This window comes from Aedes aegypti, chromosome 1, assembly GCF_002204515.2.
Source record: "Aedes aegypti strain LVP_AGWG chromosome 1, AaegL5.0 Primary Assembly, whole genome shotgun sequence".
Classification (NCBI taxonomy): Eukaryota; Metazoa; Arthropoda; class Insecta; order Diptera; family Culicidae; genus Aedes; species Aedes aegypti.
This window is the reverse complement of record NC_035107.1, coordinates 160,976,921-161,003,551: the sequence shown is the minus strand read 5'-3', so window position 1 is coordinate 161,003,551 and position 26,631 is coordinate 160,976,921. Positions and strand designations below refer to the sequence as shown.

General features: G+C 35.0%; 1 protein-coding gene across 18 annotated transcripts in view; it reads right to left on the bottom strand.

Annotated features, from left to right (window-relative positions):
- LOC5580230 (microtubule-associated protein tau) overlaps positions 1-26,631 on the bottom strand; it is a 171,077-nt gene that overhangs the window by 93,015 nt on the left and 51,431 nt on the right. For 11 of the 18 annotated variants that reach the window (XM_021852597.1, XM_021852594.1, XM_021852601.1 and 8 more), the window contains one exon: positions 7,385-7,428. In XM_021852597.1, the coding sequence (XP_021708289.1) occupies positions 7,385-7,428 (44 nt within the window). Of the gene's footprint in view, positions 1-7,384; positions 7,429-7,558; positions 9,063-11,222; positions 11,404-26,631 lie in introns of all 18 variants that reach the window. The other 7 variants (XR_002502057.1, XM_021852570.1, XM_021852562.1 and 4 more) reach the window with 2 other exon arrangements.

Sequence of the window (26,631 nt, the reverse complement as noted above, 5' to 3'; positions counted from 1 at the left end):
ATACAAAAATACGACCAAACAATGGTGAAGGCGTAATCAATTTTCTCGAAAACATTCATTTTGGGAATTAAGTAGAATTTTCTGATTAAATTGGCAACAACGCACTGCAGTAGCGCGTATTAAAAAACTGCTTGCAAACAATATCTTTCAAGCGCATTTATTACCTGTAATTTTGCGAATAATAACACTGCGGAACACGTTTTTGTCTCCAGCACCAAATTACCACTATTCTCTTATTTAAGGGTTGCTGAATCCATTGCCGTTTTCAGAAATATCATAGCACGTCTAGTTTTTGAGATATTGACTGTTGAAAATGCAAAAAATGACTATTTCAACCAACTTGCATGCAAGTTTGCCAGCTTGTAAGGTAATATATTGGCTTAATTTGCCACAGAATTCAAACTTTATGTGTATAACAATACTTATCATCAAAGTTTGTATTACTTTCGATACGGAAAAGTTATTTTTTGATGGTTTAGAGAATTGTTGTATTTTGCCATGTAGAAGAAACGAAGAATTTTGTATGGAGACTGCAAGCATGTTGAAAAAATCGGTTTAATCAAAATTTAATCGCGCAATTTCAATCAAATTATGTCTGAAATGAAAGTTCAAGTTCTAGTTTGCTTGTTTGGTGGATTAGATTACAAAAAAGTATGATAAATTGTACTTTAAATTTCATGTAAACATTAATAAAACCAGTGTTTTATACAACTTTGGCGACCTGTAGCTAAAAATTGTGACGTGCTGGAACATTTCTGAGAATGGCACCAGATTCAGCAACCCCAAATCTACTAGAGACACATAATTTGATCCTTGAGACACGCAAAAATGTCATTTTTTGTTACGCTGTGTAATTTTTACTTTTCCACGCTTAAGTCTTAAAACTGGTTCTGGACTTAGGTTGGCGGCTATTCAATTTTACTCTCATTTGACAGCCGCTCTTCACCCTTGGAGTTAAGTTCATGGATGGATAAGTAAATTTGTCGTTTTATTTTGTTCTTCGCTCCCTTCAAAAGATCAAAAGATCTAAATGGTGTCAAGGTTCATCTAAAAATGTAAGGAGCATCCGAAATAAGCGATTGTTGCTCAAATCGATAGTATAAGTATTCATTGTTTTGATCTAGGCAGACCAATTTCTTATTGGTTGTTTCCTTGATGTTTCGCACATAAAAGCAATTCCCAGCTAATATGTTTTTTTTTTTGCGAAAATATCTCCTTGAGTTGATCATTGTTTTCGAAGATACCAAATTTTTCATCACTGGACTTCAATCATGAGAATGACTTCCGAACTAAGAAGGTTTTAGGCGAATAGCTTTCTTTGGATTTAATCAGTGGACTGATATATAAGCGAATAAAATGTGTGCCCAGTAGTGCCATTTAGGTGATTTCCGAAGTAATAAGTTTCCAGGTGAATAGGTTTCATTCAGTTCTCCAACTTTGTCAAAAACACTAATTTTGTATCCAATCTCTAGATTGAGATGAAAGCAAATAATATGTTTGTCTACTAGCGCCACCTTGGGATAATTTTCCAAACTACTATGTTTCTGGGCGAATAGATCCCATTTACAGTCGACTTTCCACATCTCGATGTTCTATATCTCGATATCTCTCCCTATGTTGATGATTTCTTCGGTCCCTTCACTCTGCATACATTTTCACTCTCCGTATCTCGATATCCGCTATATCTCGATATCTCCCTATCTCGATGTGTTCCTAGTTAATGTTTGCTCCCGATTACCTCTCCGTATGTCGATATGCCCATTATCAAAGGTTACTAGACCCGATTTTATTGATTCAAAACAGTTCGGGAACACGAAGGCACGTTTGTTTGTTTTTAATTTCCCTGTAACGGAGTGGTTTTCAATCTAGTATTCGCTAAAAATGTGTTCTTTGTCTCGATCTCTCCCTATCTCGATGGTCTCTTCGATATCGAGATGTGGAGAGGCGACTGTAGTTGAACACTTTTGTCGAAGATACCAATTTCGAGAGTTCGATTTTTTTCAGTGTTATCGCTGGACTGATATATAAAAAAAAAATATTTGACCACTAGCGCCACCTTGTGAGTGTTTTCCGAACAAATATGGTTTTAGGCGAATAGGATTCATTTAGTTGTTCAACATTGTCCATGACACAAACTTTGTATCTAATCACTTGACTGCGATATTAGCAAATAAAATCTTTACCCACTAGCGCCATCTTGTGAGTGTTATAAGGTTTTATGTGACTAAGTATCATTTAGTTGTTCAACATTGTTGAAGACAACAATTTTATATCTCATAACAGAACTAAGATGCAAGCAAATACAATATTTGCCCACTAGCGCAATCTAGTGAATGTTTTCCGAACTAATAAGTTTTCGGCCGAATAGATCTCATTCAGTTGAACACATTTGACGAAGACACCAATGTTGTATCTCATCACTGAACTGAGATATAAACAATCGAAATGTTCGACCATAAGCGCCATCTTCTGAGTGTTTTCCGAACAAATAAGGTTTTAGGTGAATAGTTCTCATTTAGTTGATCAACTTTATAGAAGACACCAATTTTGTATCTCATACCTGGACTAAGATATAAGCAAATAAAGTTTTGGCTCACTAGCGCCATCTTGGGAGTGTTTTACGAATTTATAAGGTTCTATGCGAATAGGTATTATTTAATGTTCAACTTTGTCGAAGACACCATTTTTGTATCTCATAACTGGACTAAGATATAAGCAAATAAAGTTTTGGCTCACTAGCGCCATCTTGGGAGTGTTTTACGAATTTATAAGGTTCTATGCGAATAGGTATTATTTAGTTGTTCAACTTTGTCGAACACACCATTTTTGTATCTCATAACTGGACAAAGATATAAGCAAATAAAGTTTTGGCTCACTACCGCCATCTTGGTAGTGTTTTCCGAATTTATAAGGTTCTATGCGAATAGGTATTATTTAGTTGTTCAACTTTGTCGAAGACACCATTTTTGTATCTCATAACTGGACTAAGATATAAGCATATAAAATTTTGGCTCACTAGCGCCACCTTGGGAGTGTTTCCGAATTTATAAGGTTCTGTGCGAATAGGTATTATTTAGTTGCGCAACTTTGTCGAAGACACCAATTTTGTATCTCATCGCTGGACTGAGATATAAACGATGCAAATATTTATACGCTGAAAAGTTGTTTCATATGTTGCTTATATATGCGACATTTGTTGCCGTCTGTGCGCCACCTGGTGAGTTAATTCTGAATTAAAATAGTTACCAAGTGGAAGTCAGCAGTCCTGTGATCAACTTTGCAGAAGACAGTTTTCTCCTAAACCTCTTTATTTTCAAGATATTTGCACTACAAGTACTGTCCTATTTATAGGACGCTGAGCGTTCGGGGCTTCTGTCCTATTTTTAGGACGCTGGGCGGATATGGGTTAATAACTGTGAAAGTGCTTATGAGAACACTAAGCTGAGAAGCCGGCTCTGTCCCAGTGGGGAAGAAGATATTAATATTTTTATCTCCAATTCAGGCTGATTTTCGCCTATAAGTTGCATTTCAAGTCAGCGTAAACCGCAAGTGTTCGGAATATGAATCTAAACATTATATAGAACTTTGCCGTAATGTTCAATATTTCAACTAAAATCATGAATTTGTAAAAACTATTTGTTTTCACATCAAAATTATACTGTAAATCCTCCAATATCCTCCAAAGATACCATATACCATTTGAACCTCTAAGTTATACCTTTCAAATCCTGCACAAATTGCATCCCCGTTGTCCCCATTTTGAAGATATTGAAGTTTGAAAAATATTATTTATTGGAATAAAAATGCTCATATCTCAAAAACGAATAAATAGAATCACTTATTTCTTTCACCAAAATACGCGTTTCAATTGGTCGGTGTCCAAACAGACTGAACCAAGTATATTTCAATGATTTCATAAAAACAAACCCCAGGCATTCACATTTTGAAAATATTTGCATTATTTGCTGTAGTAATGAAACTAACCTATTTGATGATACATCTGTATCAGAACAGCATCGAAAAATTCCGAATTTAAAGAGATATTAACGTATCTTTGAAACTCCAAAATACCATCTAGTCCGGTTTGCCTGAACACCGACCAATTAGTTCTAGATCTTCGTAGAATGCGTAATTTTGATAGAATTTGAAATAAACAAGTTATGAGCAAAATATCATTTTTTCATGGACCACCCTACCCTGCATCATTGAAAACGCCATAGCTATGGCTACAGTAGACTTACAAGATTGGCGTCTTCGGCAAAGTTGTTCAAAATTAAACAAAGATCAACTTGATAGAACACTTAAAAGCGTTGAATTGCAGAGCATAAAAGTTGGCAAAAATATGTCCGTATTTTGGTGGACCACCCTAATGCCACTTAATCTCAAAATGTAGTCCTCATCATATGTAACATTTTTGCCTAAGCCATTTTTGTTCTAAAAAATCATCTTCATAATCAAAATATTTTTTTCATCTAATTTTGCGGTCTGGCCCAATGTTACATTGTATTAAAATGAACCAAAGATAACATATATCCAGAGTGGCAACGAAGGGAATGAAAATAACTATTTATGGTACAAGTTTAGAATAAGATTTACACCACTCGTATCCGAGATAATTTAGTCAATGTATTATGTATTGTTTCTAGCATATTGTATTTTTTAGGTGAATGAATGGAAGGATTTTGGAAAGCAAAAGCTTTTTCATGTTATGAAACAGGAAGTTTTTTGATAGGAAATAATATTTCCGAAACGATCACATTCTGTTGTTATGAAACATGAATATTAAATAGTATGACAGAAAAAAAATCACATTTTATGAAAAAATAAAATAAATGTTTTATCTTTAGACATTGCTTCCCAACGTTGTCGACCGTCCCCCGATCTTAATGTCTGTAATCTTTGCAGCAACTGGTCTACCGCTGGAATCATATGTTTTTTGTTTACTATTGGTAATGACAGTACGATGTCTTCTATACTAGATATACCACTTGCCAGCAGCTGGAAGTGGGTACAACTTTTAAACTCGCTTTCACTTCTGAGTTCCACATATGTTATGTGCATAAGTACTATTTAAATTGAACCACATATCCTTTCCACGAAATGTCGGTTCAACCAAATGTGGCAGTTAAACATTTTCGAACAAATGTCCATTCGACGAAATGTCCATCCGACCAAATGTACTTTTGACCAAACGTCATTCGACTAAATGTCATTCGACCAAATATCATAGACTGTTTCCACAGTTATTAACGTACAGTTGTTTTTGCCAATTGATAATTTTTGCATGTGTTTATCGAGAGGCAAGCAAAAAGATGACCTATGCTCTAGGAAGTCGAGAAAAGGTCTGCGTGAACTGTTGGAATTTGAGTTCGAAATTTGATACCTTCGGAGTTATTGGGTCATCAAGTGGCTCGGTATCTTAGTTGGTAAAGCACACGTCTAGCATACAAGAGTCGTGAGTTCAAATCCCACCTGAACACATGGATTTTTCATAATTTAACTCATAATTTATCCATCTGTATCCATCTGTATTAATTTAAAAGCCTTGCGGATTGGATTATCGAACAGCTCAATAAGTGTGTCAATACAATATTTGAGGTTAGTTTCATGCGCATTGTGGCCCGAGCGATTTTTGCGTTAAAAAAAACGTTTGGATCATTTTTCGCTACCTCTTAAAATACCATTGTGTAGAGAAATTGAAATCTCTACCATTAGATCTATTTAAATTTCATATATTATAACCATAACCATGACAACAGCAACATACCTCAGAGGTCGAATTGAGGTTTTGGGGGCGAATATAATAATTATCCTCACTCTTTTAATAAAGAATATTGAGATGTATTCCCGAAAACAACTGTATTCTGCAGTGCCAGGGAGGAAATTTTATTTTCTACTACGTCATCATGATTTTTAAACATGTTTTATTCAAAAAATGATCCTTAGTTGCTCCATAAGTGTGGGGTGACTGTAAATATAATAATTTGCAAAGGTATGGTACAAAGTATTTGTCGTGAAGGTGTATGACGAGCCATTTGAGTATTGCTAAAAGAAATGCATTTTTTTTTCTAAAGTTTTTAAAGGCATGAGAAAATTTTCTATCCTTACGCTATTTTCCATTTGTATAACAAAATAATATGAATATAACTTCTTAATTCTGGGATTGCAAAAAAAAATAAAAAACAATATTTTATTCAATAAGTACGATACTAATTGTGATTTTCATGTCCTGTCATGAAGTATAGGGGGAGATCCCCCAGTACCGGACACTTAAGCCACTAAATTCATAATTCGAAAAATATTGATTTTATGGGCTCGTGTTACCCATTTATGATAAATATTATCATTTTTATAGTGTACAAAAATAAATTTGGAAATATAAATATGAATTTTCACATTGTATTTTGATGATGTATTTTAGTACCAAATTGATCGATCTTGAAAGGTGGCACCCAATACCGGACACGATCTAGAAATGCCTCGAATTCTGTAAATTTGAACATCATTGAATGTGTACACTATAGGAATAGTTTATAATTACCAATTCAATGCATTTGCAACATTTACAAGAATAATTTGAGTTTTTTCCTAGTTTGCAAGATGCCTATTAAAAACCTCTTTCATATATGATGAAAAATAGAACATTTTACGATGTTGTTCTGAATGTTCATTCTTCTTAATTTTATTGCATGTTTGATACCACGATCGACGGAACCCATGAAAATGAAAGTATTTTGAGACACTGATGCAATTATTACAAAGATATCATATAACAAATCAAGCTGTCCGAAACTGAGGGACAGGAGGTGCTTAACCAAAACTGTAATTTGTCAATATTTAGTTCAATTATGGTACAAAATACATTCATACTATCAAATTAGGATTATGTTCGATCATGCTTGTGGGATCCAAAGTATTTTTTCACATTCAAAATAATTACTAAATAGGCTCAAAATTAAGAAGATACGTCAATTTTTTAAAGATTTTCAAACTTTTCTACTTTTTTTAAAAGGCATGCATATTTCAAGGATGTGTTATTCTACGCAAACATTAGTCTACATAATAGCTTTCTTTTCTACTAATACATCATCTTGATTGGACCATGATTTCTCAATGTTCCGACTTTGTCCGATATTGGGTGCTGTCCGGCACTGGGGGATCTCCCCCTAATGAACGAAGATATTTGTCAGAAAAATAACCATCGTTTTTTATCCAACTAACTTTGGCCTAAGTATCAAAACAATTGATGAAAAATTACATTGGCTTAGACAAACTGAGATGATTTTTATTATTTTGAAACATTTCTTAACGCTTGAAGGTACTGACATTCCCTTAGTTAATATAAAAAACAAACATGTTATGATTAATCAGAGTATATACTAACCTTTTCCTGTGTCGATTCGTCCACTCCACTGTCATTATCGCCTTCTGTGAAAGAGAAATTCATATTGTTAGAAGCAAATTATTTACTTTTAGTTCAATTTAATAGAAAACTAGCCGAAGGAGAACAGACACATAAATATAATGTTGTATAAGAATAAAAAAAAAATCATCTTACTGTTGTCTTTATCTGGATGGTCTTTATCCACAGAGAGGTTGCTCTTAAAAGGGCTACGGCCACGCGTTTCCACGTCGGGCTTTTTAAGAGCATTTGGCGGGAGAGGAGTCTTCCGCAAGTGTTCCGAGTTTTCAGTACCGTTTGTTTCATCTGGTAAAACAAAGGTAACCCGATCTGTTCCACCGGGTGTCGTTGGTGTTGACTGCCGGTGTTTTCCCACGCTAGTAGATGACTGCTGACGTGATGATGCAAAATCCAGTGGTTTATTAGGTCGATTAGTGTTGTCATTCGAAAGAACATGACTTATATTTTTCGATAACTCATCATTTGCCTTTTCGGGATGGCTCAAGCCGTCCAGCGGCTTTTCCGCAGAAATTGGTTGTTTCTCTTTGTAAACAATTTCGTTTGATTGAAGTGGTTGAGGCGATTGTGCGGTTCTATCTGAGGATTTAATGTAGTTTCCAAGTCCTGACTGTGGTCTCGATGGTATGGATATTTGACTATCTGATCTATTCAAAGGAGCTGATATCTTTGATGTGGCACTCAACAGATCTTCAGGTGACCGTGATGATGCCAAAGGAGTGATCTTTCCAATAACCACGTCATCGTCATCATCTGTAGACAAATAGCTACTTCTAGGACTATCTGTTTTTCCCAAGCTCAAATCTGATTGCATTCTATTGAACGTTTCTGGTGAGTCTCTTTCAGTTCCAGACTGTTCAAAACTGCCGAGTTGTGCTGGGGATCTAAACGGCATCGAAGGTGGTCTATTGTTAATTATCTGCTGTGGTATTGGTGTAGGTCTAATTTGCTGGGTTCCTGGACCGCCAATAGGTGATTGAGATTGTCCAATATTTGGTGGCCTCACCAGAGGAGCTCCTGATCTGATAGGTTGGTTGGTTACAGTTGTTGAGTTTTGAGGTGAAAATGGAGGCCTTACATTTTGTGGCATCACATTAGTAGGTCTTACTTGCTGTGGGGTCGTTGGACGCAAAGGAGGTCGTTGCATACTAGGCTGTTGTTGTTGTTGTTGTTGTTGTGGAGGGGGTGGCATTTGGGGTCTTACATTTGGAGAAGTTATATACTGTCCTGGTGGACCGGGAGGTCTGTTGAGAGGGGGTGCTCCTGGTCGTTGCATCATGGGGCCCATAGAACGCATGTTTTGCGGTGACATCGAAGGATTAGGGGGCCGCTGTGTTCCAGGTCCATTTTGGCTCATTATTTGTCTTGTTCCAGATTGATAGTAAATTGAAGCGGTATGTGGGGGAAATGTGCCGGTTTTCTGTACCGGATATTGATTCCCTTGTCCTTGTGATAAGGGTGGCTTACTATGCAGGTCAAGTAGTTGTGGTGCGATGATAGGTTTAGTGTAGAGCTGACGAATTAGTGGCTGCGGTTGTAATGGTGGTTGAGGAGGCGGTTTTGGGGGTACGAAATGCGTTGAAGCAGGTGAACCAGTTGGATTTTCACCTAAATCCGGTTTGGACAGTACGATTGGAGGATTCTGAATAAACGTAAACACTAATTAGCACATCTTTCTTAAATTAACTGTAAATAGTATGTGTAATGATTGTGGTGGTCTGCAGGAGCATAATGTCAAGTTCACATAAATCTACACAATCTGAACTGATCTGATATTCTTGGACAAAATGGGCAGATCTGCTACAATACAGATGGCGATCACAACATATATAGCTATGTCTCACAGGAATCACTTAGTTTATGGAAATTCAATTGGTGGTGGAGATAATTGAATCTTATTGTGAAGTTTTCGGCTATCATACGTCCATATTATACAAGGGATAGGCAAAATGATTGAGATAGGCAAAATTTTGCCTAAATTCAAATGCCTATAACTCTATGAAAAATGGATGAAATTGGATGCATCCGGAAGCAGTCGACGCCAAATTTGGTCTAGTTTGAATTGGCTACATCTCCCGTGGCACCTGGAACCTACTATAAGAGTGGTCACCACAGCCAGTGCTAGAAATGCTTCGGAAAGCATAACCTTTGAAAATCATTAAGTTTGATGCCCATATTGATAAGGTTCCAGATATGTTCATAATTTACCACTTCCCCCAGGGCACCTGGAACCTACTATAGAGTGGTCTGTGCATCTAATGGTTATGAATATGCTGCTGGAAACATAATTTTGAAAGTTGATGCCCACTTGGATGTAGCTCCGGATAATATTTACATTATTGAAAATACATACATTACTGACCATGTCTTCCGGAACCAGTTTTACGGAAATGGTCATATTTCTGAAGATTTCCAACGAATCTTAATGCGTCCGGCGGTATTCAACTTCCTATTAGTTGTAGTTTCTAGGAAAATTGTAAACATCTATCTAACTTTACACCGCACAAAAATACAAGCGACAGAAAAAATGACATTTGGTCATAACCTCGGAAAATCCGGAACATCTTCGGTGTCCAGTGGCCAATATGCATGACCAATCAAGTTCCTGAAACTAGACCAAATTTTCCGTCGACTGCTTCCGGAAGCATCCAATTTCATTTACAATAGGAGAACAAATTACCGAATTTACATTAAAATATATGAAAATTTATGAAATTTTCATATTTTTTCACGATTAAACATATTTTTATCAGATTTTTCAATTTTGTCTGAAAAGTTGAAATTTTAAGCTTTCATTCCATACAAAAAGATTGGAAATCGGTTAAGCTGTTCAAAAGTTATGATTTTTTTTTTAAATAAAAAAATCTAATGCGCTGAGACTTAGTGTGTGTCGATGAAAAATGACTGATTTTTTATTTTCAAAAAATATATATTTCAAAAACTAAAAAACATACATTGCTAAAAATTTGACAGTAGACGTAAAATTTTCTGAACATTCAAGAAAAAATGAGAACAGCAATAGCTCCTTTGGTCCCGAGGCTTTCAAAACACGAAAAAAACGGAAACTATTGAGTTTTTTCATGTAAAAAACACAATTTTTGTGAAATTTTATATTTTTCCTGGAAAGTCAAAATCTTTAGCCTTCATTTCGTCCAAAAAGATTGAAATTCGGTCGAACGGTTCAAAAGTTATAATATTTTTTAATATAAAAATTTTGCAAAATCGCGGTTTTTCTGATCACCCTATTTCGGAAATGGTCACTCTAATCAAAAAATCCAAAAATACGTGTATCCTTATTTCGGATAAGGAACTAAATAGCAAATTTTTACGGAATTCGGTGACCCACTAGATCGGTTTTTCATGGAATGGCTGTTTCATTAGGACATAAACTGTCAGATAGAATTTATGAGAATTAATGAGAATAAGTATTAATTCGAGTCTTTACTGTAAATGCATGTAAGAAATTATTCAAATGATGACACATTTTATGCACAGTTTTTTTTACAAAGAAGTAGAACAAAATTTTAACAGGAAAAGATATGAACCATCGTTTGTGGTTACGGATTTTAAACAATTCCTAAATTCAAAATGCAGCTAGTTTGTTTCTAACTTTGTAAAATCTCCCGCAAAATATTCATACCGCCTTGTTTATTTATTACTTTCAGACACACCAGACACTGCGAATTTTTTTTTACCAGAATTAGCATACATAATCTATAAGCTAGAGCGGTGTGGAACTACATTCTACCTTAATCACTGTTTCGGCGATAGCGTTCTATAAATCTTCCTACCGCATGCTTACCATTTCTTGTACGCACTCTTTTTCTATGTTGAACACAAAAATCAAAACGAGCTGTTCATATTCTTGATTGGCTTGCTCCTAGGGGGTGAGCCTTTGTGAGTGTGTTTGTATCCGAATTCGGAAGCAGATTCTTTGTCGGTCGATATTGTTTTGAAGTTAATGTCTTGATTGTGTGTCCTGCCTGTGGGTAAAATACACTTTAATTTAGTTCAAATAACTATTTATAGAAAAATATACACGAACTATAGTAATATCATTTCGCGCATTATTTGTTCTTTTGAACACTGCTTTAATATTTGCTATGTATATACATTGTATAGCTGTTAATGGCTGTTACATACAATTCAAAATGAAAGTTTTGAAATTAAATTATGGGAAACGCACCTCAATGGTGTTTTAGGTTCAATCATTTATATTGGAGATAACATAGGTCGAATAATTATCCCAGTGTACTTCATCAAACGCTAGAGTTAATGCAGCTTAGAATCAAAAATTTGGGAAATACATACTGTGTAAGGTTTACAAAGTCAAATAAAACCAGACACGGGCAAATGATTTTTAAAATTGTATTCTATGTTTCTATGTTCAGTGTTATACTAGAATGTTACTGTGAATGTTTGGATGATCGTTTTTACAACCTCTGAAACCTATAAAATTCGTCAATTGGTTTCATGTATTTTAGAAACTAGTATCTCTATCTAAACAATGCTACTTTCTACAACTTACACATTGTTGAAAAAATAAAAAAATATGCTGAAAATCAACGATAACAACATAAATATACGAAAAGCTGGATCATCGTTCCGAGCCCATAATTAAAAGATTTTTACATAAACATTTTCTACTACAACCAATAGTGTCGGCCATAACCCAGTTGTTTCTTTGGTGCAGACTCTACATACGTAATGTATACATAACTACGATACGATTCTCTTCACAGTACGGTGTAAAGCAAAAACAAACAACTTAGTAGATAGTGGTTGGTTGATGTTTTGGTTGGTAAGTATATTACATACGAGAGAACTCTATGCAAATGGTACATTTTTTATCAACTGCAAACAAACTCAATAGAACACTGTATTTAGACGAATTTAAATGTCATTAAGCCCACCATTTTTTTTTTCCGAAGTTGAAAATCGCCAGAGGTCATCATCTCTTCAAAATTTGTCCTTAGTAGGAAATGAAGGACAACATCGAAAACCGCGAAAATAGTTCTAAAACCTTGAGCATCAAGAAAATATTCGCGAAATTTCATTATTATTGATTATCCTTCACATGTTAAAACTTGCCATCGATTCAATAACTTTTTCACAAATGTCGGATCGCGGTCTTTGGAAATTTTTGACAAACATATGTGTTATGTACAAAAAAATAATGACAACATGGAATGCGAGAATATCCGAGCGATCATTCTAAAAACTGCCTTAAAGTATGGGATTATATGTACTCATCTTCCGTCGTCGGGCCATATATATACTGTAAGGCCAATTCATCTAAATGCCGTGAATATCACGTATTGAGGCATTGATTCCTAACTCAGTAGTCATAACCCACACTGCATACATCAACAAAAACAAACAGGACAAGTATGTAAGCGGCCAATCATGCAATGTGATTCGTGGCTACTCAGTTGGGAACCACTGGATTTTTAACCAGTACCTCTTTTTAACCCTTTTTACGTGTGTGGGGTGGGTACACATATTTTGTCTGCGTCTGTTAATAATTGAATTGAAATGAACAAACAGTTTGATGCTCTAGAAAAATTTCCCGAACATCAAATCGAAGCAGCCTCTAGCCCATTCTCCATGATTCAAGCGAGTGCCGCCTTTCGTGGTCAGCTGATCCGAATTTAGAAGACTTAGGCAGGAGATCTTGAACTCCATTGGAGGAATCAAAGTTTCCTTCCAAATCGCAATGAAAAAAGATTGCTGCGTTTTGCCAGAAACTCTTAAAAATCGCGAACTTCTCAAACATCTTGAAGAGAAAAAGCACATTTTTTAACTAACGACGACAAAAGTGAACGTTTGTTTAAGGTCTTCTTGAAAGGTTTCTTATGCGACTATAACTCACCTAAAAAAATCAAAGGTGGAATTTTTCCAGTTCAACTAATCATTATGAAAGAGTGAACTCAATCTTGCTTGCTTGTTTAATACGTCGGAAAAGGCTGTCTCAATAGGCTGTATCGATTTTGACAAATTGAACCGGAAGTCGCTATCTTGTTTTCCAGGCCGCCATTTTAGATTACAAAATGTTTGATTGACAGTAGTTTTCAACCTGAACAAACTTGTAGAAGAAATCGTGCTTCTAAATGATTAGGATCTTGAGATACCAGCATATATCTGTAGAGTTTGTGCATAGTTTGTATGCTCTCTAGCGACGCCTGGCACTTGAATTACTAAAAAATAGGCTTACCAAGAGGTAGTCCTTGAATTAGGTAACAACTTTGCTGAAGACACTGTTATTTAATCTAGTGAAAATCACAAAAAAATACTTAACATGGAAGTAAAACTAGTTTCAACAACTACTTGACACCTCCATCCAGCGGGCGGTTTTGCGGAAGACGGCTTTGCCACCCACTTTCCCACATAAAATGCACCGCGATGCCAGATTAAAAAATGGCAAATCATGCGTATAACATTTTCGGTGCTTCCAAATTTTATAACTCGTTTATTTGAAGAGCTAATAGGAAGATGTTTTCTAACGAAATGTTCACTGTTTCATGCCCTAAATTATCAGCTAGGGAGAGTTTCTTGTAAGTCCTTAAAGTACCTTTTTCTATTTATTTTTGAAATGGTTAGTTTCCCCATACTGAATAAATCGTTTTCCCATACTAAACTTCAAGTTGCTTGCCGAGTAGCTAAACGATATTTAAGAATTTTTTTAAATTTTGCAGGGTTTTGTTTGGGCCCATTTGCTATCATTTGTGACTACTTATGCGGTTTTTCGTTTTCGAAAATTAGCCACAATCGACACGGCCTACCTAAAAATAAAAAAAAACGATTTTTACAATAAAGAAACAAAAATTTTGATAATAAGGTTTTTCAATTGGACCCTGGATTTAGGCCCTATTGGATATTATCTAAAATTTTGAAAAAAAAAACCTCAAAAGTCAATGCATTAAGAGAGAAAAATAAATTATTACTAACTAATTGCGAAAAAGCTCAAGAACTTGCTATGCAGTTTGAAAGCGCGTACAATTTTAATTTAAGACTTAACAATCCAATAGAAAATCAAGTTACTAAAGACTTCGAAAACATTCTCGATCAAGAGGAATTTTCTACATCCTTATCAAGAAACTTCCAGAAAGTAGTTTATTATTCTTAGTTGATATATTTAACAAATGTTTTCAATTAGCATATTTTCCGAACAAATGGAAAAATGCTAAAGTTGTTCCAATTTTTAAACCAGACAAAAATCCTGCAGAAGCTTCTAGCTATCGTCAAATCAATTTGCTTTTTTTCCATCAGTAAACTTTTTGAAAAGGTCATTTTGAACAGAATGATGATCCACATCAACGTAAATTCAATTTTTGCCAATGAGCAGTTTGGATTCCGCCATGGACATTCGACCACTCTTCAACTTTTACGTGTAATAAATTTGGTTCGTTCCAACATATCTGAAGGCTATTCTACTAGTCTTACTCTTCTAGACATAGAAAAAGCATTCGACAGTGTTTGTCATAAAGGTTTGATCGTAAAATTGAAAAAAACTTTAATTTTCCAACAAACATTGTAAAAATAATCCAAAGTTATCTGTCAAATCGTACAGTTCAGGTTAACTATAAGAACTCCAGGTCTAATAGACTTCCTGTAAGAGCTGGTGTTCCTGAAGGCAGCATTTTGGGATTAATATTATACAATATTTCCACATCTGACTTACCTGAGTTATCTCAGGGATGTCAAAAATCTTTGTTTGTGGATGACACAGGCCCCTCCGCCAGAGGACGAAGCCTGCGTGCCATCTGTGAGAAGATTACAAAAAAGTATGTATATTTTTTCTTCATACTTGCAAAAATGGAAGATTTCTCCTAATGCTTCCAAAACTCAACTAATAATATTCCCACATAAACCAAAAGCTCTTTATTTGAAACCTTTAAGTAGACATGTTGTCACGTTGAGAGGGGTCCAATAAATTGATCCGATGAAGTTAAGTATCTAGGGCTCATGCTAGATAAAAAATTAAGTTTCAAAAATCACATTGAAGCCAAATGTAAGAAATATATAAAATGTTATTGATATAAAATCAAAACTTTGTCTTAAGAACAAGCTTTTGGTCTTCAAAAAAAATTTCAGGCCAGCCATGTTGCATGCTGTACCAATATGGACTAGCTGTTGTAATACCAGGGAGAAAGCTCTGCAGAGAATTCAAAATAAAATTTTGGAAATGATTCTGAAGCTTTTTCCCTGGTATTGTAATAATAAGTTACATAGAGTATCCAATGTTGAAACATTGGAACAAATGTCAAATAAAATAATTAATAATTTTATACAAAAATCGTTGCAATCTTCTATTGCTACGATTAATCGCGTATATATTTAGGTTAAGTAAATTGAAATTTTTTTTTTTCTCTTTTATAAGCAGGTGAAATCAACTCATCCGTAAACATTCTGAACTGCTACGAAAAATGAAATGTAATATGTTGTTAAACAAATGCTATTAAATTAATGCTTAATTTTGTTTTACCAAATTAGGATAATAGTGTCGTCTAACACAGAACAACTAGATATAAGAAATGTAATGTTTGGAATGATACTAATAAAGAATTTCAAAACGGATTAGTTTCGTTTGATTCTTGTTAACCTTCCTTGTGCATTGGGGTCATTTTTGGCCAATCGGCACAGTAAATAAGCTGTAACTTTGTAGAGAAAAGAGATATAAATCTGAAATTTTCTGACTTTTCCTAACTTTTGAAAACAAACATTTTCGTGCTAAAAGAAGCTTTCAGCGACCTCTAGGAGCGGCGCTACAGAAAAAGTGACACATTATGCATTAAGGTGAAGATGAATCGAAGCCAAAATTCAAATTTTCAAGAGCACGGATCTGGAGAACCAGACATCCGTTTGAGCTGAAAATCTAATCGATTGGTTAAGTTTTCAGCTTAAACGGATGTTTGGTTCTCCAGATCCGTGCTTTTGAAAATTTGAAGTTTGGCTTCGATTCATCTTCACCTTAAGGGTCAAAAATGACCCGTGGCTTTAAAACGCTCTCAAAAATCCATTTTTGAACCGATTTTCGTTCATTTAGCTTTATATGAAAGATATGGAACTCTAGAATGGAACCCTGGAAATTGTTTGTCAGTATGGCCATTCTGGGCACAAGGGCACAAGGGAACCTGGAACCTGTTTCAGAAGGAACTGGCTTATATCATATTCAGCAGTTCATACACATGTATATAACGACGGTTCAAATTTCATGGGTTTTCATTCCGATTTACAAGAGCACCAAGACGACCAACATTCAGATTTTACCGGTATTTCGGAGTATTCCGGAACCGGTTCCGCTAGGGTGTGATGTGGACATTTTCAGATCATCATATAGTAGCATCATGCGACGGCTCAAAATACATGATTTTTCATCCAGATATAAATGGACACCGTGCCTAGCGAATACCTAGCGTTACGCACCTAGTGGAACAGAGTCTGCTTCTCAGCATTTATTAACGGAGAGGTTTGCCATCTGACTATTTTTGCCTATGTATATCGCTTGGCAAGCACGATAATATTGTATGCCTGGGAAGTCGAAAAAATTTCCAATCTGGAAAGATCCTCGTCCAGTGGGATTCGAACCCATGCCCCTTAGTTTGGTCTAGCTGAGAAGCTGCGTGTTTACCGCTGGGCTTCCCAAACATAAAAATATTATATTAGAATATCATTTCCGTTACAGCTAGACTAGAAAAAATGATTATACAGTCAACTCAGCATAACTGGATTTTGAACGGACCAGATAATAAGGGAGGTATACAGTAAAAGCTAGAGTAACCTGACCAGTGGATTGCAACAGAGTTGAAAAAAATTTTGTTATTCCGTTAGCGCGTTTTTTTTTAAGAAATTAGTAGTTAAAATAATAAAAATTATAACACAATTTACTATAAACTAAACTAAACTGAAACAGAATATGTTATAATTCAAACAAAACTGTAAATCATTATGTTTCGAATCAAACCCAAATATAACCCATTTTCCATTACTGAATTATAGCAAAATTTGTTATAAGTAATTTCTCTCACAAATTTTATGAAAAATGTGTTATCATTATGTTCTAACTAGTAACAAATTTGAAGCAGCTTTTGTTAATATAACTGGTTTTGATTCAATTATGTTTAAATTTCTTCCATGAATTCAAAGCGCTTCTAGCAAAAATGAAACAAAATTTGATATTTGTAATAAATTTTGATATAATCGTGCTACAATATTGTTGTAACCCACTGGTCGGTAGTAGATAAAAATACAATACAATTTCCTCTATACTAAACAAAATTGAAACAAAATATAATATAATTTAAACAAAAATGTAACTTATTATGTTTCAAGTCAAACAAATATATAACTCAGTTTGTCATTATTCATAACTTAATTATAACAAAATTTGTTATGTTTTTTACATGAATAAAAGCGCTCATGTATAAGTAATTTCCCTCAGATTTTTTATAATTATGTTATAAATTTAAACAAATTTGAAATGGCCTTTGTTATTATAACTGATTTTGTTTTAATTATGTAAAAACATTGTTACAACTCAAAGTGCATGAACAAAAATGAAATAAAATTTGATATTTGTAACAAATCCTGATATAATTGTGATACAATTTTGTTGTAATCCACTGGTTGCCCTGAGATTTCTCCAAGAAACAAATTTTGTTCGCTACCAGACCGTTTCCGATAGAACTCCAGAAATACCAGCAATTCCATCAGGATTATTGCCAGAAGTTCCTCCAGAGATTTTTCCAAGGATTTTTCCAGGCATTTCTGCAGGAATATTTGTACAGGGATTTCGCCAAGACTTACTGCGGGAATGTCTCCAGTGATTCCTCCAGAGATTCCTCCAGTAAAATTTTAACTAGAATTTCTCCAGGAATTTCTCGAACGATTCCTCAGGGAACTTTTTCAGATATTACTTCTGGGCCACTCAGGCTTCTCAGACACCCGTCTAGAATTACATAAGAAGATTATGACATATTGTAACAAAAGCTGTTAAAATAACAGAAGTTCATATAACTTTGTCAAGATGGCTTTGTTCTTAACTTGTCACATTTTTTTGTACCAGATTAATTACATGACATTTGTTATATTTCTTACATTGCATGTGTAAGTTGGTTGTAAATAACATCTAAAATTATGAACAATAACAAAATTTGCAATAATGTTGTTTTGTTGTGACAGGTCGGTAACACGTTTTGTAATCATATTGGTATAATTTTAATAGGATTTGTTATATTCTATATTTATTTGGCGTTAAATTTGTTATTCCAACTACTAACGGTATATGTTTTATAACAACTGGTCTTATAATAAAATCATATAAGAGCAAAACTGTTACAATCTTGTTTCTTCTATCTGGTCGGGGACTCTTCTAAGCATTCCTCCAGGAATATTTCTACAAGGATTTATGCAGTGATGTCTTTGAGGCTCCAAGTTACAATACAACGATTTCTTGAAGCATTACTCCAGATATTTCTCCATTCGTTTCTCCAGAATATTCTCGGGTAGTCTTCTCAAGATTCTTCTACGAATTATTCCTGAGACTTCCTCCGGGATCGCTCCCGAAATTCTCCTGGAGAAATTCATCTAGGGATTCTACAATAAACAACTTCTTGAATTCCTATAGCGATTCCTCAAAAGTTTACTTTAGGAATTCCCTCAGGCATGCATCCAGGAAATCGCTACTTGCATTCTTCTAAGGATTTTTTCAGGTAATCTTCCAGGAATTCCCCTTCAAATTTTTTTAGAGATTCGTTCTGGGCCTCCAAAAACTCCTCCGGGCAATTCTTCGAGAATCCTCTATAAATTCCTACATAGATTTACCCATGAATTCCTCCAGAGATTTCATCAAAATGAATAATAATTCATCCTGAATTTCATCTACGATTTTTTAAAAGATTCCTATAGGAACTCCTTTTCTCAAGAAGGTGTTTGAAAGTAAAATCTTAGATGAGGTCCTGAAAAGATTCCTAGAGTAATCCCTGGAGAAACCTTAAAAAACACTTTCACGTGAATGCTTCCAGTGGACCTTTTGTCCTTTGAAAGGAGCACCGCACCAGACCACGGACTAGCATGCAACGCCCAATTTCACAATCGAAACACGTTCCTGACGAAAAGTTTTCCTAACTGAAGCGGGAATCGAACCCGCACTCTTTGATCGATGCGAATAAATGCGTTGTTATTCTAGAAAAAAATAGAGTAATCCCTTGAAGAATCCCCGGTTGAATTCCTGTAAAAATGTCTGAAGTAATTCTTGCAAGAGCCTATCGAGGGATTCTTAGAAGAATTCTCTAGAGGAATTCATGAAAAAATCCCTGGAACAAAAAATATGCTTTTTGGCTCCGCTGTTTTTTTTTTACCGGCTTTTTTTTTATAATAAAGACTGCGTAGACGAAAAGCATATTTCATTAAAATGTGCAGTTGATTGTCTACCAGCCCATCCTTGGACAATTTCTAGAGGAAATCATTAAGATTTTTTTTAAAGCAATCCTTTGTGATATTCCTGATGAAAAAGCTGAAGAAATCCCTGCAGGAATCGCTGTAGAGGTTTTTACTAGAGAAATCCCTGGATGAGCCTCTGGAGATACTCCTGTAGGAATTTCTAAAGGGCTTCTTGAGGATTTTTGGAGAATCCTTGGAGGTGTCCCACGGCGAATGCTGGTAGAATTTGTAGAGACATCCCTGGAAAAAAAACCATGGAATAATTCTTCAAGAAATCTCAAAAAAAATCTTTGGAGGATTCCATGAAGATATTTACCAAAAAAATCAATGTAGAGCATTTACTGGAGGAATATGTGAAGAGATTTTCGTAATATAATCCCTGAAGTAGTTCTTAGCATAATGTATGACTAAGTTCCTGCAGAAATTCATAGGAGAATCACTGAAGGAATCTCAACAAGAACTCTTAGAGGAATCCCTGTTGGTGGTTCAGAACGAGTTCCGGTCAGTCTGGAGAAATTATAGAAATAATTCATGTCGCGATTTTCCTTGTGGTAACTCTGGGAGAATTCCTCCAATAAATTCTTGAGAAATTTGTAAGTTGAGAAACACCTGTAAAAATTCCTGGTAGAATCCCTGGAGTAATCCAGGGAGGAATCCAAGAAGAAATTTTTGGATAATTCCTGGAAGCATCTTGAGAGGACTACTTGGAGATATCTTTGTTTGTTTCCGTGGAGGAATCATCAGAGAAAATTCTGAAGAGATCACTAGATAAATATCTTGAGTAACCATTGAAACAAAATGTCCTAGTGTAACTCTTGGAGAAACTCCTGGGGGAAACCTTGAAGATATGAAAATTAACATACTCTAACAATCCCTCCATAAAAAAAGTGTTGCCTTGAAGATTCTCTGCAAGAATCCTTGATTTTCTAGAGCAGTGTTTCCCAAACATTTTTAACTGTCGCCCCCTTGAGGCCAATATATTTAGGAATCGCCCACCGATATGTTCTTGAAATATTGATACTTAACGCTACACTTTGCTAACATTTTGATCAATATATTACCATAGTGCTTCGAAGATTAAATAAGTTATCAAGTTTACTGGTGCAAAATGGTTTTAAAGCATATTATAATCCCAAAAATTTCCTCGAACCGATTATATACGTTAAAGCCAAGCGATTACGTTCAATTTCATTTATACTAGTGGTCCCGGCAAACTTCGTCTTGCCATCAAGTAGGCTGTTGAATACGCTATAGATCGTCCCATACAAAATTACAGTTCCATCCACTCCCATTACACCGGGAAATACTTTGGGATTTTTATACACACAAACACATCGGAACCCTTGACGAACAAAACGGAGAAATAAACATTCTTATCCGTTAACCCGTTCGCAGACCATTTCGTGACATACAAACACCATTCTATTTTTATTTATATAGATAGATTTTTGTATCGAAAAATCTATCCGACATATTTCTTTAATTTTAATTCTAACAATAATTGATTCATTACAAAATATAATACTAACCTAGACGTGTATTATTAGCAACTGGCCAGTTTGCACTGTAAAAATAGATTTGACACATTTTCTGCATTTCGAAACATACTAATTTGATAGGTTGAAAGTTATTTTAATTTGAATTATCTGTTATTTTTAAAATTACTCAAGTAGGTTTCAGAAGCTTTGGATAATGAGTGTTTGACAATTCAACACAGCCAAAACTTTTAAAAACACTGAATAATGAAAAAAACCTTTTTTTACTGCAATGTAACATAAGAAAAAAAAAACAAAGAAATCCAGATTCCTTTTCTGAATTTATGTAGTTTTCATACCGTTTTCGGTAATTGGTAATTTTTGCTGTTCATTTTTTTATGAAACTTGTTCATCAAACAGTTTGTACTATAAGTAATGATTACAAAATATCGAAACAAGTTGAGTCGAAAGCTTTGCCCGGATACCAATAATCGTAACATTAGCTGTCCAATTCTTAAGTTCGTCAACAAAATTAAACATCATTTGTTTTGATTTACGACCAATTTTAAAAGTTTTTTTTTCTAATTTTTACAAATTGTTTACTTTAGAAATAATTTCAATGCTATCTATGACTACTAAGAGATAACGTTAATCTAAATAAGTTGTGTTTTGAAATAAAAAAAAACAGTTGCTAATTTGTAATTCATAGCGAATTTCAAGATTTAAACTTAAAGGCCTAAATGCTTTTTTGATAATTATGATCATGATATGAGTACGTATAGACTCTTTACTAGAGATGATTTTCAGGATATAATCCTCTATTAAAATGAGCGGCTTCACAAATGTTATGGATGGTTTCCAGTTTTTCTCATTTTCGCCCCTTTTCTAGTCTTTTCGCCCCCCAAATTCCATTTTACAAATTATCGCTCCCTGGCCCTTAAAATCGCCCCCAGCAGGGGGGTGAAATCGCCCACTTTGGGAATCACTGTTCTAGAGGAACCTCTGAAAGAATACCAGAAAAAATCGCTTGAAAATTATCTGGAGAAATTCCGCAGCTTTCGTGGAAAAATTCCTGGAACAGATCTTGGAGGATTTCTGGGAGAAACTCCTGGAAGAATTCCAGTAAAAAAATTACTTTAGTAATCACTAGAGACATTCTTGCAGAAACTCCTTGCGAAATCTCTACAGGAATCCCTGTAAATGTCTTGGCTGTCTTGGTAGTGGTAGTGGACGTTAGCCAGAAAGAAGGACGTTTCAAGTAATACTGTTCTATATGGTATGCCCTCTTCAACATCTAATCCAATTTCTCTCGCCGTTCCCTTACGGTACCCATCCATCTAGTATCCATTGCTTTCTATTCCATTCTCCCTCTTACTTCAAGTAAAATAGACCGATATGCCGGTAACCAAATTAAATGCCTGTAAATATTGTTTGCAGGAATCCTAAGACGAATTGCTTATCGAATCCCTGGAGAAACTCCAGGAGGATATTCAGCCTATCAAGAGCCCTATCAAAACTGGTCTAAAATGTATCATGGAAAACAATAATTCTTCCTGGAGCAATCTCTGGCAAAAGCCCTAGTGAAAAAATTGCTGTAAGAATTACGGTAGAGATTATTCGTGAAGCAATTTTCGAAATGATTCCTGGAGAATTCTCTGGAAGAACCTCTGGAGATATTTAGAGAGTGATTCTTGAAGGAATATCTGCAGGTTTTCCTAAAAGGATGTCTGGTGCCCTATTTGAGCAGGTCTCAAAATTGTGATTGATGTCAAAAGTTATAATAGTAATAAGTTAGAATTATGTCGAATGATTTCGATTCCTTATATTACATTTTTTTACTAGTTTGGTAATAACGGAAATAAAATTCAAGTATGATAACTTTATGTTTAAGAGACCCATATAGCCTAAGCGGTAAACGCGCAGCTTTCCAGTATGATAAAACTAATTGGCATGGGTTCGATTCCCACCGGTCGAAGATCCTTTCGTGTTGGAAATTTTTTCGACTTCCCAGGTATACAATATCATCATGCTTGCCAAGCGATATACATAGGCAAAAATAGTCAGATGGCAAACCTCTCCGTTAATAAATGTTGAGAAGCAGACTCTGTTCCACTAGGTGCGTAACGCTAGGTATTCGCTAGGCATGGTGTCCATTAATATCTGGATGAAAAATCATGTATTTTGAGCCGTCGCATGATGCTACTATATGATGATCTGAAAATGTCCACATCACACCCTAGCGGAACCGGTTCCGGAATACTCCGAAATACCGGTAAAATCTGAATGTTGGTCCTCTTGGTGCTCTTGTAAATCGGAATGAAAACCCATGAAATTTGAACCATCGTTATATACATGTGTATGAACTGCTGAATATGATATACGCCAGTTCCTTCTGAAACAGGTTCCAGGTTCCCTTGTGCCCTTGTGCCCAGAATGGCCATACTGACAAACAATTTCCAGGGTTCCATATCTTTCATATAAAGCTAAAAGAACGAAAATCGGTTCAAAAATGGATTTTTGAGAGCGTTTTAAAGTCATGGGTCATTTTTGACCCTTAATGCATAATGTGTAACTTTTTCTTAATGCATTAGGAAGGTTAACTGAAACTGACCTCATTCAATATTGTATTCTGATTTTCTTTCAGTAACGGATTCGCTGCGTTCGCGATTTATCTTACCAAACGTATCAATACAGTTTACTCAATCTCGGTAATAAACAATCAAAATAGGACGCGGTCGTTGTCACGGAATAGTTGATCCAGGTTTCATACTCGCACCGCTATATTTACACACTTTGAAATCGATTTTTTCCATTTCTTTACCAATGTCTTCTTACCGGTGGCAAGGTAATGGCAATCGCATGTGAGAAAACGTGGAGTGAAACCTTCGTCGTCAATCGACATCATTTCTACAGGCAAAGAGGGTTGACTCTGACTTCTAACGTGTTGAATTTCTGTTTTCTGACTACTATACAGGGGATTATACAAATTATGTTACGTTTAATTTACCTTTTTTCCTTAAGACTTCCTTAAGACAGCGATTTTAAACAGGAGGCTTGAACGCATATCGCATGAGCATTACAATTATAAGCGCTCTAAGGACAATATTCGGAATTTCTATAACCGCGAATTTTGAAGTGTATTCCCGACAACAACAAGGTCATCATGCTTTTTAATCATATTTTGATCTGAAAATGACCCTTAGTTGATTAAAAACGGAGGGGTTACTGCATTTGGGCTTTGGAGATTTTTTGTTTGCTTGCCATTGCTTCAACTGGCTTAAACATTTTGTCCGGGAAGAACACAATATGAAACATTCCCAAAAAGACTGAAAGTTGAACCAGCTGATAAATCCAGCAATAAGACAAAATATAAATTGCTGCTTTTTTAGTCTTGCATATATCTTACACAAATGCATACCCATAAAATTCACAACGTTCTGAGAGAAGTTTTTCCATGCCTATCAACAATTTGCTGTGCAATGTCAAACAGAGCCGTCAACAAAACATCACATTAGAGTCAGCAATCAATTTTCAAGGAAATTCCCATTTTTCTCGACAAACTTTGCCGCCTTTTCGGGGATCGCTCACCGCTAATGTATGTCAATAAACTTGTCTCCTTACAACAGGGAACGAGCTTTCTCCAGTAGCGAAAAGATGACCTGGTTCGATTGTTTACTTTTATATGTGCACCTGGTATATACGCTTTTGTTTGATCAATTGAACCAGCATAAATTTTATGCGAAACAGAAGTCATATTTTTATGTGTGAACCTGAAGGCTTGCCCACTATCCTTTTCCAGTCTAGATTTGGTTAGTTTTATGGGTACAACACGATAAATAATCCTCCTCATAAGGAGTAGAAGCAACATCGAATGACACCGTCGTTGGGAAAAATTTCCAATAGGTTCAGCATTTTTCAAGGATTTGGAGAACACCAAAGATTATCTACTACATCTAGATTACCGTGAAACAGGGTAACTTCGATAGTTTTTGGATCAAATCTAAATATTTCTGCAATTTTTTATTTATGTAATATTTTAAAAACAGGTCCTGGTGTCTGAGTTTTCGATTGTAGTTGATTTATTTTGAATATAATGGTAGTATAATAATTCATTTTGAATGCACCAATAATTTTTCATATAATCAATATACGATATTGGCGAAACTTTGATGGTGGGTTTGTAATAACATTGATATGATTAATCAAACTATCGTTTGGTTACCATTCATTGAAAGTTGTTACGTCATTTATGCAGTAAATTCACGTCGTTTTACTGATTTTAATATGTCAAATCTATTTTTTTTGGGGATCTGTTCCCTGTGTTCTCTTATGTCTGAATAAAGTTTAAATATTTTCTTTAAATAGGATTCCCTTGTTTTGTAAAAGTCAATCCAATCTCCTAAAAATGATGATTTTCTTGAAATTTGTTAGTTAGTTCCACGAAAAAAAAAATAAGATTTTTAAATAGTGAAAACTTTAAATTAAAAAAACGTTCAAGATTGAAAACCAAAAGACAGGAATGTCAAAACATTAAGTTGAACAAAAAAAAAATCTAAAATGTCTAAACATGAATGTAAAATTAATCACTAACATCACATCAGTTAAATGAATTTTACATTTAAGAATTCATTACATTTTTTTAATGAATCAATCCTAACAAATTAGAAAACCCCACGAATACGGTTCTCTGTAAATCGCGTAGACACTGAATAAAAACAATAGCTACCAAAACAACATTATATAAGCAAGACTACTATAGACAGAGCAAAGCCAGAGCCATGGCGTGGCGCACTGTTAGTCGTCACGTGAGTTGTTGTTAATGTTTTTCATCGACATCGTCGCACGGAAACTCGGGCACAAACTTTTCTCCGCCATCAGGAGGAGTAAAATGCAACACTTTAGTGCGATGGTGTGAACAAGAACTTTTCGTTTGTTATTTGCACTTCAAGCCGGTAGTAAAAGTTGCCCACATGAGTCGACGCTTGTTTCGTTTCCTTTTCTGCATAATAATCTCATCTAGACAAATCACTAGTTTACAATGGTTTTGAACGCTGAGCCTTCCTTCATTCAGCAGTGTCCTCTGGTTTAGTGAACATAGGGCAAACGCTCCCGTTGTGGAGGTAGTGTGTTTTGACATGTCTCAGTTAAATGAATTATTATATGATATTTTCTATGATGTGCGATGCGAAAATGATTCAAGCAATTGAATAATAACAATGAAATTAAATCGTAAAACTGTTTAAAAATAATTATTTTGTCTAAAATTTTTCCTACTTTGTACCTATAGGGGAGGTG